Here is a 17033-nt window from a genome sequence, read left to right on the forward strand (position 1 = left end):
CATACACAAGGTCTCCTGATCTCTACGTCAATTTTAAACTTAAGTTTGAATCAGTATCAGTGGCATGAAAGTTGCAGGCTATTTGTAACTAACTGGAAGATATAATGGCTTACATAGAAATCTTAGAGTCTGTAACCTTCATAATGACAACCTTCATCACATTTTGTTTGAATGTAAGAATGCAAGCATAGTGATTAAAGAAAAACTACTTGCCAAAGGCCAGCCAATGTAAATATAACAATTTGTGGTTTATTACCAAGGGGTTTAATGTACACTGTAATATGAATTCATAGAAAAAACTATTTATTCATGTACAAATTACAAATACTTCAGCTGTTTTCTCCACTTTTTTGTTTAAATGTACACAAGTTTCTTCTCTCCCATCGCTGTCCCATAGCAGCTTTGCAACCTGGCAAGACTTTGCAGTGAAACGCAGATAAGAGAAGTATGAAAAATAGAAATTCATTTCAGTCATCTCAACACATACAGAGGGGAAGGAAGAAGGGAAGGAATACCAGGAAACAATAAAAAGTCTTTTAGCTCTTTGTAAGAAACATGGAACTTGGCATTGTTTTATGTTGCAGACAACAAGTAGTTTTACTGTATGATTGCATTTTATCATTCTTACAAAACAAAGACAAAATCCCACAAAAAGCTTATTCTAAAGACTTTACATTAGCAACTTTCTTTAGTACATCAAAATGTGCATATTAATGATTTGGTGATTCTGAAGTATAGAAACACGCTTTTCTTTATGACAGAGAGACGGTAATGGAGAAAGAGAGGGAGCAGACAGCTGGCCTCTTCACACAATTAAATATCCACAATCAGTTTGACTGGGTAGAAAATAACAAGATGATCCCCCATCACAAGTCCATAGGGTTTGTCGATACGTTAAATGAGCAAAATGGCCTCTTATAACACAGATAAAACTCCACTTTAAAAAAAAGAAACAAACTTTGAAAAGCAACAGACAAAACATACATTTTATACAAATCTTTGTTTCTATCCCCCACATAGGCACCACATAGTAGATTAAGTTGAATCTTCATCTCAAGTAAATTGCTGTTTGTTTCATTTAGTGTGTAACTTATACAGTGCAGAATATATGGGCTTTGATTAAGTAAGTGTCTGTGTGTATGTATGTGTGCTTGTATTTCTATACTTTTAAGGACCAAATGTCCCCTCAGGGATACAAAAAACGTGATAAAGCTCTGTTTGAAGACTACTAGTTGATTCCCACTTCTTTGAGGTTGTCATTTAAAATTTAGCAATAAAATGTAAAAAATTAGGTTTAGTTGTTGGGCTTCAACGAATTTACCATCCTTTAATGTTAATAATTACACAATTATACACCATAATTAAACATAAATTAAAATGACTCAGGTCCTCCATCAAATGTTGAGCTAAGTAAGAAAAAAAACTGATTATTTATTCTGACAATACATCATAAGTATAGGGAAGTGATTTATTCGCAGCATAATAAATACAAAGGTACAATTTTTTAAAGGATTCTTTAAAGCAGTGGTCCCCAAACTTCTGAACCATGCTAGCAGTGGGGCTCTAGTGATGGCATTGTTGGTTGGTCAGTCCACCTCTTTGGTCCAGCTTAATTACTTTGGAAAAATCCGCAATTGGATGGATTACATTGAAATTTGGTACAGACATCCATGTTCCCCAGAGGATGAATTGTAATAACTTTGATCCTGTGACTTTTCATCTAGCGCCATCATCAGGTCAAAATTCTAATTTGTCCAGTACTTTGGTTTGTGACTAAATACCTGTAAAACTAATGACTTTCTATCAGTCTCAGCTGCGATTAATGTTAAGTACTAATTAGCAAATGCTAGCATGCTAACATGCTAAACTAAGATAGTAAACCGAACATTATACCAGCTAAACGTCAGCATGTGGCTGTAGACTCATTGGCTATGTACAAAATTACTCCCTATTTACTATCTGGTGCGCTACATTTACCCTCTGCCATTTTAGGTGAGTGTCTGAATATTGTATATAGTGCCCTCAAAATTTCTAATATTACATTTATTTAAATTTATTATATTAAGAGATCTGATACCGCTCAGCCTTGCTGGCAATTTGTCTCAGTAGCCACTCTTGGTACTGCAACGAAAAAATCCCCTGGGGCTCAAAACGCATTTTCCCTATAGACCACCATTATAAAAGAGATGTCTTTAAAATTGTTGACAGACCACCTAAAATTGCAAGCAAGGTCAGTTATTACTTTGTATTATGAATTTTTAAAATCGACAAGATTTTATATTTGTAAAACTTTCCCAGAGCCAAGAAAAGCTATTTTTATGTGCGTGAGGAAGCTATCAAACTTTTTTGGCTTATGCACTTGGAAGACAATTTTCATATATTCCCAGAATGCAATGCATTACGTTTTATGTGAAAATTATGATTCATAACTGTCTAAATTCTCAATGTACTGGTCATTATAGAGTAAAGTGGAGTGTGTTATATAAGAAATACTGAATGAGTGATTTCAGACAGCTTTAGTCTTGATCTGTCAGATGACAGACACATTTGGAAGCCAACAGAATTTGAGACAGTTTACACAGCAGACATTTTGACTTGTCATAGAAGTAAAAGCACAGGTGTGACATTAACGATGACTCCTTGCAACAATATTTGCAATGCGATGTGATAGTAAGGTAGGAGCAGAACCACCAGGAGCTTTAACCACAGAAACCAGAGCAAGTTACAGTGTAGTGTAGTCGGTGAAAATTCATTTTAAAAAATTATTAATTAATCAATCACAAAATTAGGTCTTAACATTGGGAGTACTTTATAATATTTATCAAGGGTAACATAAATAGAAAATATAACAAATATAATGCAACAGAAGTACTGAAAAAATCCACAGTGTTGTAGAACACAAGGGAAATGCAGGAAATGAGTAAATATAATGACACTGATAAATGGTAGATCTGGATTTAGATTACTTTTTGAATTATGGAGTAAGATTAGAATAAGGATTAGGTTCATTCAAAGGCAATATTTAAGGTTTAGGTTTTGGAGGTTTGATTTAGAAAGGGCAAGGATTATAACTAGATTTTTATCAGTTTAAAAGGTACACTCCCTGATTTTGCTATATGACCCCCAAATCTCTAACTTTCCTTCAAGTCACTGTCACATGATCAGTTGTGAAGTGATTTGGGAGTGCAGCTGGACACTTTAACCAAACCAGGGAGTTCACCTTTAAGATTAGTGTTGAGGATTTGGCAGTGACTGAATGTAGTTAGTGGACGTCCTCACAAGTATAGTAATACAAGCTTGTGCGTGTGGTTTTAGTGTCTTTTGTCGCCCCCTAGTCTCCGTCCATGCTCACTGTGTGTCTGGTGATGTTTGGTGTGTTGCTGCCTCTACACAGTAGTTGAGTTTGTCCGAGGCAGTGAAGCCCGGCAGACACACACACTGATAGGAGCCCACTGTGTTGATGCACTTTGCATTTTTACACAACGACATCCGATTGTTTAGTTCTGAACACTCGTTCACATCTGTGGATAGAAGAAAGAAATGAGATAAAAACATGACAGACACTTTAAAGTTGTGTTAGTTTTTCTTAGTTTTAATTGTGTGTAACTGCTCTCTTACCAATGCAGGCCATGCGGGACAGGTCCAGGGTGTATCCATCAAAGCAGTCGCAGGTGTAACCCTCCTGAACCCGGACACACCGACCGTTCTCACAGCCGTTTAGTATCCCACACTCCTCTGCTCGCAAACCCTCAAATGCCTTGTATGGCTCTGTAGCACAAAAAGACAAAGTGTATCATTCTGAAATCAGGTCACAGTTTTGAGATGTCAGCATAACACTGGAAAAAAAAACCCATTCCTGGAGAGAGGCAGCCATGTACACACTACTCACACAATAATGTATTTTGGATTTGGCAATGTGTGAGAATGTTTTACAGTAGTGGAGGGTCTGTGCTGCTAGAGCCCCCTGGGGGGCATATTGTTAGATCCAGTGTAACTGACGCTTTGCGAGGATATCATTATCTCTGATGTCTATCACGAATATTAAATCTGCTTAGAAATCATAGAAAAAAGACGCTCCTTATAACGCCATAACTTGCCTCAGAATCATCACATTTTTAAGTTTTCTTTAGCATCACAGTAATCCAGGTAGTTGTCTCTACATCCATGGGTCCACTGCTAATAGTTCATTCGGCATACTCTTAATGGTGTTTAAGTTGGAGCTAACTAACTTGACTCCATGGCAACATTATACTTCCTGTTTACACCCTTCAAAGCATCATGGGAATGGTAGTTCTGAAACTTAAGCATGATTATCCCCTAAATAAAATTAAGACAAAGAATAATAATAGGAGTGATCCATTAATATTAACTTTTTTCACGGTGTACTATTAATATTTTTTGACAGTACTAAGGCTCAGAATGTCCCGTCAACATGGTTTTTATATTCCTGCAGTTGTTTAAATTTTGTCTGAGGGGGGCCCACAGTGTCAGACCTCAAAAATCCCTGCTCTATAGACATCTCACTTGAGGAGGAGGTGTAAATTCGGCCTACTAGACTTCAGTTCTCTGAAGTACCCACCTTCATTGGTTGGTGAAAGGCCAATGGAACATGTTTATCTTTCCCAGCAAAGAAAAAAAAACAGGGTTCACGTAATATCTGGCTTTAATCCTAAGAAAACAGTTAAACTGATGACACCACTGGTTTCTAATGTCCTCAGTGTCTGATGTTTTTACCGTACACATATAACCAAGCACGCTCCAAAAACATGCATTCGAATTTTGAGTACACTGATACAAATACATGGTTTATGTGAGTGGCTCTCAATCTCTGTCATTTTCCACTGTGACCCGTCGAGGCTTTCTTTCCAGCTGAGGATTCAGCTACTGCAGGACTGGAATCAGGATCAGCAGACTCTTGGACTATCATCCCATTTAAAGGTTCTCATTCTAACATGTTGTTAGTTTTATTGTCACAAGATGGCAGCAAAGCACTGTGAAATGAGAACCCCAAGTCAATGTTTGTCATCTGAGAAGCTGAGCCTGCATATTTATGATATAATACCCACTAATGACTAGCTCTGCAGTTCACAGTGCATTTTGCTTCACTTCCAGCAGTTTGGAGAACTCATAACTGTCCAACCATCTATAGATCCCCAGTATAATACACACTCAGTTGTCAGTTTATTAGATAAACTGAGATAAAATTAATCCACTCTAATACAAACAGCCCTGCAATAAATCCTCCATGTACTTCCATGAAGGGTATCATGTTCAGGTTTTTTAAAACTATTTTAGAGAGGTGTTGATTCAACTTTATAATCATTTTAGAAGTTGCAGTAGAGGTAGATTCCCCTTTTAACTCCTCCCAGATTGCAGATCCTGTCTTCCCAAAAGTTAACTATTTAAAAAGGTTATAACACCTACATTGTAAATTAGCTTGAAATAAATTTGTCATTGGACCATCAAAATTTCACTATTTTTTTCAAAATTGTATTACTGTATTTATTTTTCACAGTGTTACTTTTTAACGGCACACGTCCTGTGTGGTCATTAACCCCAGAGCTAAACTTTGTGACCATTTTCCAACTAAATCAAATCAACATGGCTACCATGGGTAAAATGAATTTGCCTAAAAAGTGGCCGTATCTCCAATACTGTTTGTGTGAGTAACATAAAACATATTGTAGTAATTTGACAAAGGGTGCGAAGCATCTCCGTGGTGGCATGCCAATCAACTTATACAGGGAGTCATAGAAGACAATAAGTTGTTTTTAATCCAATGAACCAAATCTCATGAAATCACCAGAGCAGACAAATGTCCCTCTTTTGGCACTCAAAGTAATACGGCACGCGTTTTGGCCCACCCTGTATGTTAAATACAAACAACAAAAATCATATAAGAATGGGCCCAAACAGCTGTACCAAATCTTGGTGTACTTTTCAAATACGCAATGAAAAAGCCACAATTTGGTCAAAATTACTTCCAGTGGGTATATTACATTTTAGCTTAAATTGGAAAATTGTTGCAAAAAGGGTTTAGGTCATCCTGTTTCACCAAGCTTTAATCCAAGCCCATAAAAGTCAGTCCAAATGGCAACAACAGTAATCAGTCCTCTCATAGACTTACTACTATAGATAAATACGCTGTATTTTATTTTATTCATATAGTTCCTAAGCCATTGAAAACAAACAGTGTAGCCTTCATTCAGCATTCTAGACAAATACACTGATCATAAGCTTAAGAGTTAAGAGTTAATCAACATCTCACTATTTCATGATGAACGTTTCAAGTTATCTAAAGCAGCGATATCCATGAGCCACATGCACTCTATGAATTATAACTCTTATTCTCCCCTGTATTCTCCATTATTCTCCATAGAAAGGTATTAACTGGTAAATACCTTAAATTATTATTTTTTTCAGACTTTAATGATTTAATATTAGCTTTTTTCTCATTTCTCCTCAGGCCTTGTAATCATTCAGATAAAGAAAAAAAAATTATGGCCAAGGCATGTTACCTATTACTAGCAAGAACTCTGTTCTTTGTAAAGACCTGACTAAAGACTGTGTTTCAGTGCTATTCCTCTGTTAATATAAAGGATGCATAAAATCCAAATACTCACGCTCCTCATTCTCGTAAAAAGGTAGGACAGCTTGCTGCTCAGGTGATGGTGAATAGTCTGGGCTCACTTCATATTCATGGACTGGGCCGGCAACAAGGGCGTCATGACCGTAGGGCCGCCGCCCATCACCCAGAGGAAGGTTACACATGGACGCATAATCCTCTGAGAGAGAGACAGAGAGAGAGTAAAGACATAAATCATTGAATAAGAAAAGTCAGAAGCTGCTGTAATAATAATAATTATTAAGAGGTCTGAGAACCCACAGTTGACCAGTCAACTCATTAATCATTGGTTGTGCACACTTGTATGCTATGTTTGCTGGAAAAATGTTTCACTGCTGGTGTAAATGCAGCTATGGCTGACTGTAGAGAATAGATGGTGAAGAGTGTGTGAAGATACTTGTGGACAGGGTGGCCAATATTAAAATGAAATCAATTAATAAAATTGAAATTTCATTTGCCATTGGTGTGTACCATGTATGACAATATTCTGTTAAACTCATCACATAATTCAGGGTTACACTCACAAGTACAACAATGAATATTTATGAAGTCTTCATTTTGATGTTAGTAATGTTGTAAATTAAATTAGATTTTATCATTTAAATTATAAGTTTGTCATAAATCATGTGCAACCAAATAGCACTTTCATTAAATAATTATTCTTTTTAATATTGTGGCAGCCCTGACCTTCCAGAGTAAACACTTGCCGTGTGCAAATAAACAGACAAAAACAAAGACTAGTTTTAGTACTCAACTTACACCTAAACCTACAGACGGATTAAAATCCAAATTTCAAATCTTTTTTTGTCTCCGCACCTGTATTGGGAAATTGTTGGCACCTCAAATACTTGACAGCCAGTTTACAGGAGTGACTTCCTTTGTGTGAGTGCTGGCAAACACTGGTCAAACACAACAGAATATGAGACACAGACATACAGTATGGTGTGTCTGAGCCTGCCCTTACACTACATATGAGAGCAGTGTGTGCATTGTGTAGTGTGTACCGGTGTTTCTGGGTGGACACAAGGCACAGTCCATGCCCCAGGCCTGTCCATACAGACAGCAGCACTCTGTGTATGTGGTCTTCCTGTTGGGACCCAGCGGCCGCATACACAACTTTGCTTCTGTAACCGTCTGCCAGCAGATGCCCTGGTAGTCTATCTGCTCCAACTCTTGTTGCTCTACAAACACATACACAGCATTACTACATAACACAGTACAGACAGACAGACAGTGTATACATAGCACAAACAAGTAAGACATACAGAACAACAGAGACACACACATGGATTGACACTCTACAGACCACAGACTGGATTTCTAGTAACTTAAGGAGGTTACTTATTGAAAGCTCGTAAAGTTATGTGTCATATGCTCTGTTTCATCCAAACAGGCCTTATGCAATTAATTGAAATATTATTTATACCAAATACAAATAAATGAAATATCGTAGAAAAGGTTTCAGTCGTAGTCATCTGGACACTGTTTGAATTGTAAAGAAAACCTTATCACCCTGCGGCACGCTGAGAGGGAGAGGAACGAAGATGGGCGACTTGAGCCAAGTTATCACATGGGAATCTACAATGCCCGAACAGAAGAGGCAGAGAAACCCATTGGCTAACCAAGATGTTCACCAGGGCCGAATGCCCGCAGAGTGCCTGTTACTAGTTAGTTAGTTATTAGTTTAGAAAGAGAGATGGTTTGTGTAGTCAATGGCTTATTGTGTGTGTAGTTAGTAATTTAATAAACATTCCATTTATAAAGAATTTGGTTATGTGGTTTTGTGTGTATGAAGTATTCAGTTCACTGTACGCAAGACAAGAACTCTGTAGCAACTTCAGATCGAGACTATTTTCCCTGAGGTGAATTTAACATGAGTTAAATTCTGTTATTTAATGTGAACGCTGATTTCATATGATAGCCGAAAGTGAGTGTAAATATGCTCCTTTCTCTTACCAAGTTAAAGGTCATTCACTATGATCAGTTTAATGCATTTAAGCCTTAAGTCTGATTGTTTTACAAACTTGCTGCAGTCTATCAGAAAGTTGAACATGTTTGAAGGACTTTTTTGGTTTGTACTTTTGGTCTATGTGGCTGTGCTCCCAACCAGCTCCAAAAATCAAATGGATAGTTTGAGGAGTTAGGTTAGAGATGGCGAAATGTAGGTAGAAGGTAATGAATGGTTTACTGAGATTTGAACTTGTTAGGGGGCAATACATAGCCTGGGAATGAGCCCTGTCAGAGAAGCTCTATTAGGGCTAACTTTAAGTATTAATGATTTGCACAGAAGTCAGAAGTTGTTTCTTGAGACATTTTGTTTTGGCTAAAATATTGCAAAGACTTGACAAAACTAAAACTAAAATACTATAGGTGTTGGAATGATTTGCATTCATCTTTGCAAATGCAAGAATATCCTGGAGGGAAATATTAAGAAGGCAGCCTCTGAATGGTTGTCTTTAGTTCAATCTGTGTGTATGGGATATAAAAAAAAAAGCCTTTCTTACCAGCTACCTCAGGAACAAAGATACAGCGGTTACTGTTGGGGTCCAATACCATGGGATGTGTACAGAAACACATGTATGAGCCATCTGTGTTCAAACACTGTCCACCAACACACACTGACTCATCCAGACACTCATTGATGTCTACAGGAAAGAAAAGCAAACAGAAACATTTAATGGAAAAATAGCAAAGTCAGAGGACTTTCTTCATGTCAGCTGCACGTCCTCACCTTACGAGGAAATCAGGTCGGCTGAGACAGTGATCTCTTTTAAGTGCCTTCTTAAAACATGCTTTTATCAGAGAGCTTTTCCTGATTTTACTTGAGTTTTAATTTTCTGTCTTTTACTTACCTAAAAGTGTTTTTCTGTTTTCTTTTAAAACCAGATGGTTTTATGACTTGTGTGTTTTATTTTGCTGCCTTAGCACTTTTTATACATTTTGTAAATAATAATCTTGATTTATAGAACACTTTTCAAAATCCATGTTACAAAGGTAAGTTTACTGTATGTCTGCTGAGTAAAGAAGGATTGTGGAGTTCAAATGACTGCTGATTTACAACCGGATCATCACGAAAAGTTGAATATTAGAGAAATACACTCCAGAATGAGATTTGTTCCTTTTTTCTATGAATGTAAATGTCACATACAACTACAGGTAATTTCAACTCAAGTCGCTCTCCATCATTTCTTAAGAATTTGCATATATAAAGCACAAAGCCTTCAGGCCAGATCTGGACTGGTTTTCTGACTCTTCAGGCCAGACATAATTGGTGTAAATGAAAGAAAACCTAGCCAATAGCCAAACCTCTGCTGGGCTTCACTCTCTACCCGGTCCTCTTCTCTCCTGTTACTTTGTTGTATAAAACTGTTCAATTTATCATTTATTTCACCTGGAGTATCCTTTTCATTGAGACAGTTATTATCCATCCATTTACATCCTACTTATTCTATGCCGGGTTGTGGAAGATGATGATTAGATTCATTTAAATGTGAAGTTGACAAAAATGACATTTTGCTTTAAATTGCTCGGGGGTGAAAAGATTTTGTAGTTTCTGTAAGTTTAATGTAAAACGCTAGGTCAATTAAAATTTATCACTGGTTTCAGTCCACAAATCAGGCTGAAGATTACAAAAGACTATAAATCTGTGCTAGGCAGTAATTGCTGCAGTGTTTTTACAGTTTTTTTCTCTGTCATAGCTGTTTTGCACTTTCCAAAGACAAAGTTTGGTAAAAGAAAAAAAAACATTTTTTTTCCTTTTTAAGGATTTGTGTGAATTAGCTCTCAAAGCTAATTCTTGACCTTGAAAATTAGTAGCTTAACAAAATAATCTAAACTCAAGGTTCACTAACTAGCTTTTGAAATCTTTGGGAAAAGCTCTTTCTCCCTTTTCCTGTCACTCTACAACCGCTACTGTTAGTAAAGGCAGAAATGCACAAAAATATTTTTCAGTGCTCAGGAGAGCCGTATAAAGATTGTGAGATGCAGATGAAAAGCCCTGGAAAAAGTCAGGAAGTGGACCTTTTATTTTTAGTTTATTGTAACTACTGTTCCCAAGGTCAAGATTTGTTGGGTGAGTACGGTCTAGACCTGCTCTATAGGAAAAGTGCAATGAGATAATTTCTGTCATGAATTGGCGCTATATAAATAAAACTGAATTGAACTAGAATTTTTATGTTTTAAGTCTTTTAATGTAGATGATTCTGTGTGAAATATTTATATATATATTTATATATATATATATATATATATATATATATATATATATATATATATATAACCTTTTCAGGCCCTCCACAAACCATGGTGTACAGTCTTCTTCCGACAGTATAGCCATGCACAGTGAAAATATTCTAGAAATTCACAGAGCTGCCACAGAAACATTTTGAGGCTGCAGCCTGAATCCTGTTTTTGACAGCTTTACAGCAAAATTACAACACTGTAATTTAAACAAGTATTAAATGTGGATGTGCATTCCTCCTGGTTCAGACATAAGTCCACCCTGTGGATGGTCTCCTGCTGTAGCTGCTGTGCTCTATATTCTGCCCTACCTGATTAATGTGTTGTTAATGTAACAGATCTGGTTTGGTTTCGTCCTGGTCTGGTTATGGATGCTTAATCTGGTGATTCTAAGCTGCTACAGGGAGAGCAGAGCACTCAAACACACTGATTCACATACAAACTCTGATTTGACAGCAAGTTATCAGCCAAAAGAGTTTTAGATCAGTGTTAGGTGTATTAGGCAAAGGAGGAAACTTTTAACATCTTCTACAAGGTTTCTCTAACACACACATGCACACACAGCCTTTCTTTTGGTGTGTATCACCCTGACCTTTGCACTCCAGGTTGGCAGGGTCGTAGTCCTGTCCGGTCTTGCAGTAACACTCGTAGCTGCCCACAGTATCCAAACAGAAGCCTCCTTTACACACCTCCTGGCCAAACAGTGTACATTCATCTGCATCTGCAAACAGGCAGAGTAGGCTTCACATGTTACATGTTCAGAGTTTGTGGTTACAATGGAGAGCCATGAGTAACTATACAGTGGCTTTTTTTTGGAGGACAATGGCTCCCAGGAGTGAGGCACATGGTAGCAGGGTAGATGTAACATTAACATATTTAGGTATAATCTGCATGTAGCATTCATGTAGCATTACCATACAGACAGAGAAATACAGATATTTATTACTATAGTACTATATACTAGTACTATAGTACTAGTACATAGTACTGTATAGTAATTCTACGTACTGTATAGTAGTACTCAGTTCACTGACAGACTATGTTAGTGAGAACCATAAATCGGCCCTTCCAGTCTGACTTGCAGTCACCAAAAGTTCTCTGAAACAGTTCTATCTCAGTAGGGTCCTTTCCAGAATGTTGTCAGAAACTTAGAGTGCGTCAGTGGCAAAAACAAGCACTTTTAGTGGTCGTACATGGACACCGCGCTATTGCCCGGAAGGATTACATCACAGCCCGTTTCACGGTTTCCGGCTGCAGCGCTCTCACTCAATACTGGACCAGTTTCAAAAGTTGTTGTCCCCATTAGTCACTTAAACACAAAAACATGGGAAATAGAGTCCAGGTTAAATACCGAAGTTACCCTTTACGTCATGTAAAAGTAGCTTAGTCTTACCTTTGTAGCTGTCAGCTGTGGGTACTCCATACAACAAGTCTCCATTGAGAATAAAACCTCTTCCAGATGGACATATCTGATTGAACTGGTCTGAAAGGGGACAGACATGTCAGACACAGTTATGGAGGTTTGGAGGTTAAGGGTTCATCGTGCACTGAGTTGTGTATTTGCATACCTATACTATAAGGACACTTAATAAGGTACACTTGACTGGGATGACTGGGAGGTGCTTCCTGACATTTTGACACTAGAATACCTGTTTACTAAGAAATGCATACTGAATAATACCCAGTCAGCCAAAATGTTTCACTGACTGAAGTTCAGAAAAGAATGGAGAGACAAGAGTAATGTGTAGGTCTCTGAGAGCCAGGGTTAGGGTTAGCGTTACATTGTTGCCAGGCAATCAGCACAGACTCCAGGAAGTTACTGATGTTACTGCTACTCCTCTCCAACTGGCATCCTAAACTGGCCACTGGAAAATTCTGATTTGGGTACAGCCCTAACTTAGAGGACTTGTTGCTCTGACCACAGATGTAGACAAACTTTTTTGTCTACAGCTGTACAGGTTTGTGTCAAATCATCATTCAAATCAAGCTAACTCATTTATCCCCATACAAAGCGGGTCCTAGATAATTGCATCTGTGGTGGTGCTGCAAGCTGCACACTTCTTTAAATTAACTCAACACATGAGCTTTTGCTCTCTAGCTTCATTATAGACCTACAGTTTATTAAGATATTATAATGATGCTTTTAAAATCTGGTATACTGTGTTACTGAAATAAAGCCCAAGGTGGGTCTAGTAAAGATACTGAGTGTATCTGTGTGTTATTGTATAAATTCCTTCCTTCTCTTACTCCTCCTCTAACTCACCTGTGCCATTGACAGGACAGGGATGCACCTCACAGTTGTCACCCCAGCCGGCTCCCAGTGTGCAGCAGCACTCCTGCAGGGTGACATTGCTGGTCAGCACACTCTCACACAGGTTCTCATCGTTCAGATGATAGTAGCACTCCTTACGCTCCACTGTTGATGCTAAAAAATGAATGAAGGAAGAGAAGGAGAGAAGAATGAACACACAGCGACTATTAAGGATCAGATGGGAAATATTTGTTTAGCTCAGTGGATGTCACTCATATCAAATCATGAGTGTGTAAGTGTCATTTTACCTCCTGTAAACCTTAAGAACCCAACCTGATCCAAAAATGACCTTGAGTCCAGCCAGTTGTTTCTGACTTAAACTACTACAGGAGTAGAAAAGTTTTCCAGCCCCTCTTTACTGTACATACACTACCGCTCAAAAGTTTGGAGTCACCTGTTGAAGTTTTTCTTCTTTCCTTCAATAATGACTATTTTAACATAGATAAAAACAGTATAATTATACACCAAATGTATTATTTACATTTGAAAGAGTTTTAGAATAATTAAATGATTAAAACCCATGTCCCCACAGTGTTGCATGACAAGGGAGAATACTGTTGTAACCATTTTTGCCCCCAAATACTCCTAAATTTTTAATTTGTTTTCCAGTCCAGAAAAGCGTAAGTGACCCTAGATCAATTTTTGAACCACAACTGTGCAATTGGGCGCTAAATATTTTGGCAACCTGTTTTTGTTTGGGCCCTCTGCAGTCTACTCAGTGGTTGGACTGAATAGGTTTAAACTGTGATTTGCCAGTCCGTAGTATGTTCAGCTGCTGTTCTGTGATCCAGTTCCAGCAGTGCTAACCCTGGACTAACCTGCTGTTTCTATTGTGAAGATTTAACAATAGCTCTGCTAAAGCAACGCGCCTGTTAATTCCAGCTTGTTCGAGGCATCATTGTGCACTTGACACTGAAACAGGAACCTGTTCCTATTTAAATCTGCACAGATTTTAATGCTCAGCTTCCAGTTTCTTTCACCAACGACTGCTGGTTTCTTTAATATTCTTATTTAACTGTTACTCAGAGGTATCTTTGTCTCTTTCTGCCCTTTCAGTTGTCAGTCAGGTTGAACCATTGTACAGCGTTTTGTTCTCCATGTACAAACACTTTTTTGCAAACCCTTCGTACAAAATAACATCTATTTGCAAAGAGGACTTCTACAACCTAAAAGCATGAAAGACCATTTAAAAATATAAAGCATTCCTCTCAGCCATCTGACTGTACCGAATCAAGCTTTTGTGGCAGGCGACCCCAAACTTTTGGGCGGTAGTGTACATACTTTTTTCCTTATGTGCAATGCTGCCACAGAGAAAAAGCCAAACAGCTGCATTGCACACAATAGGAGTTTTGAATGTACCAGGGGAGCCAATTCATTTCTTGGGATTGAGATTTTCTCAACTGGTTTGAAGCAAGTTCTCTATGTGGGCTTTAAACAAATTGGAGGCAGTGCACTGCTGAAATGTTGACCATTTTCCTGAACTCAGGAACAAATTGTTTGACCTGTATGATACAGGGTGCAGATTTTCATCACAACCTAACACTGCAGCAAACTAGCATATTGTTTAAGTAAAAAAGAACCGTGAAAAGATGAAGATGGTTGAGCATCACTACCTTCTCATCTTTAATGTACTAGGACTTCAAATATAAAAGAATTCATTGGGCTCAGTGAGCATGTCTTAACTACATCGTAGATTGACATTTTATTTTGTTTGCATAAAACATCATACATCCACAGTCATGTCTGGATTTGATTATGGAGTCATTTATACTTGTGTGAGTGCAGTTTTACATCATGTGTTTGATTAAAGCAGATTTATTGTTATTTATATCAGATAGTTTGCAGGTCTTTAGCAATAACAAGAAAATGAATTGCATTTTTGTCCCTATTTACTGTATGAAGTTTGTCTACCTCAATTTACAAACTTGTATGGAGAAATGACAATAACCATGACAGAGTGTAATGAATTCATTCATGTATTCAGGTTCTTTGTTACTAATTTGTACAAAAGCTGAAGGTGGGTCACCTGTGGGAATGGTCTCACACTTGCCGATCATGGTGTTATAGTCCTGGCCACTGGGACACAGGCAGACGAAGGAACCATCAATGTTCACACACTGGGCTTCTCCACACATACCGCTCAGCAGCACACACTCATTCACATCTGTGGAGAAGGAACAGAAGAACATGTTAATAATCTTATTTTGAATTAGGCTGGTCATTAGCCTCTCCCCATTCTGCTCCAGCCATTTCAAGGCAGCAGGACAGATATGTTGATGAATTTGCAGCCTCCGATTTGAGAAGTGCCGCACCAGAGCACAGTGCCATTATGCATGGCTGTCCCCTGCGTTTACCTTGATTAAAGGTCCAGCGTGTAGGATTTAGTGGCATCTAGTGGTGAAATTGCAGTTTGCAACCATTTGAACACCGCTTGCATCACTCTCTGGCTACAGATTGTGGTGTGTGGCGTTCAGACCAAAAGATGAATATTTTAACACTAAATGAAACAGATTTCACAAATTGAAATCAAATCAAAACCATGAAGAAATGATCAATGTACCTCCCCTCAAATATGAAAGAACTACTGTTAAAACTATTACTTAATATTTTATCTGCATCTTGGGATCTGCAACAAAATACCCATATTGATAGACAATACATATGTCAGATTTTTGGCTGGACCACAGCAAAACACGGCCAGCCCTATAAACTCGAAAGTCTGTCCCTGACTTACTGAGTGAGTGAGAGAGTGATGAAGTTTCCCCATTGGCCTTAGCTCATATATAGATGCGAACGGTCCTGAATTATGTCCTCAGGAGGCTTTTAAGATTTGTTTATGCTCACACGAGACAGATCCACAGATTGCGCATGAGCTATGAGCACGCATAGAGGTGTTTAGCCTCAATGCGCTATTCCATGCAGTATGCATCGAAACGCCAGGGGGCGCACAAACAAAACATTCTGTGAAGAATCAAGAAGTCAGTGAGTGTTATCAGAAGAATGCCATAGACCAAACTTGGCTGCACACTCTGCTATACAGCTCCTCAGTGCATTGATAGAATGAATTAATTAATTGTAAACTCATATTTATTCATGAACATACTTTATCACCACTGTACACACCCTGTAAAGAAAGACGGCAAGTATTTGGAACAAATGTATTCCAATGAAACAAAGGTATATCCTTTAAACAATTAGATTCTGCTGAGAAAAACTTATTTACTCAAATGTAGACTTTTAAGATCTCCTGTTTTTGAAGCATTTAAAAATGAATTGGCTGGCTTTTTAAAATCTTTGAGACATATTAACAGTAAAAATTAATATATTACTTTACTTCTTCATTTAAGTTATTTGCTTTTATCAGCATTTGTGGGAGTCATGCTCTCAGTTGTATTGTAATGTTCTTCAGATGCCCATTTAACTAATTTGAAACAATGATGTCACTGGCACACGCGCCCTGGCGCCGGGAACACTGCTGTAGCGATCAACCCCATCCTGATGAACATTTTCTATCCTGTAATTAACGGTGTCTTTTAATTACTTAGAAGTAGATAATATCCCGTATAATTCATAAAAGTGTTTGGTGCCTTCCAACAACTGATGAGACAAAGCTTTAACATGGGAGAATTAAACTTAAAGCTTTATTAATTCATTAGAAAGAATTATGATAAGATAGGGTGGGAGTGGCTCCTTGAAAAACAAACAACCCCGCCCCCTCTTACAGAAGACTTTAAGACAAGAGAAACTTCTTGTCCTCACTCTCTTACGTCTTGAGCTCTTCTCCTCTGCATTTCAAAAACCTTATCATCTTCAGCAGACCTCGGACACACCAGCGAGGAGGTGTTGGTGAACATGTTG

General features: G+C 37.9%; 1 protein-coding gene across 10 annotated transcripts in view; it reads right to left on the minus strand.

Moving 5' to 3' along the window:
* Positions 1-229: 229 nt before the first annotated feature.
* The window catches only part of ltbp1 (latent transforming growth factor beta binding protein 1), a 208993-nt gene continuing 192189 nt past the window's right edge, over positions 230-17033 (minus strand). For 9 of the 10 annotated variants that reach the window (XM_044215115.1, XM_044215114.1, XM_044215113.1 and 6 more), the window contains 9 exons: positions 15202-15339; positions 13128-13289; positions 12258-12347; positions 11457-11585; positions 9130-9270; positions 7630-7806; positions 6624-6785; positions 3619-3768; positions 230-3521 (listed from right to left, as the gene is read on the minus strand). In XM_044215115.1, the coding sequence (XP_044071050.1) occupies positions 3349-3521; positions 3619-3768; positions 6624-6785; positions 7630-7806; positions 9130-9270; positions 11457-11585; positions 12258-12347; positions 13128-13289; positions 15202-15339 (1322 nt within the window). In that variant the 3' untranslated portion in view covers positions 230-3348. The remainder of the gene's footprint in view (positions 3522-3618; positions 3769-6623; positions 6786-7629; positions 7807-9129; positions 9271-11456; positions 11586-12257; positions 12348-13127; positions 13290-15201; positions 15340-17033) is intronic. The other variant, XM_044215118.1, reaches the window with a different exon arrangement.

The sequence above is a fragment of the Siniperca chuatsi genome, linkage group LG11 (genome assembly GCF_020085105.1).
Source record: "Siniperca chuatsi isolate FFG_IHB_CAS linkage group LG11, ASM2008510v1, whole genome shotgun sequence".
In the NCBI taxonomy this organism is placed as follows: domain Eukaryota; kingdom Metazoa; phylum Chordata; class Actinopteri; order Centrarchiformes; family Sinipercidae; genus Siniperca; species Siniperca chuatsi.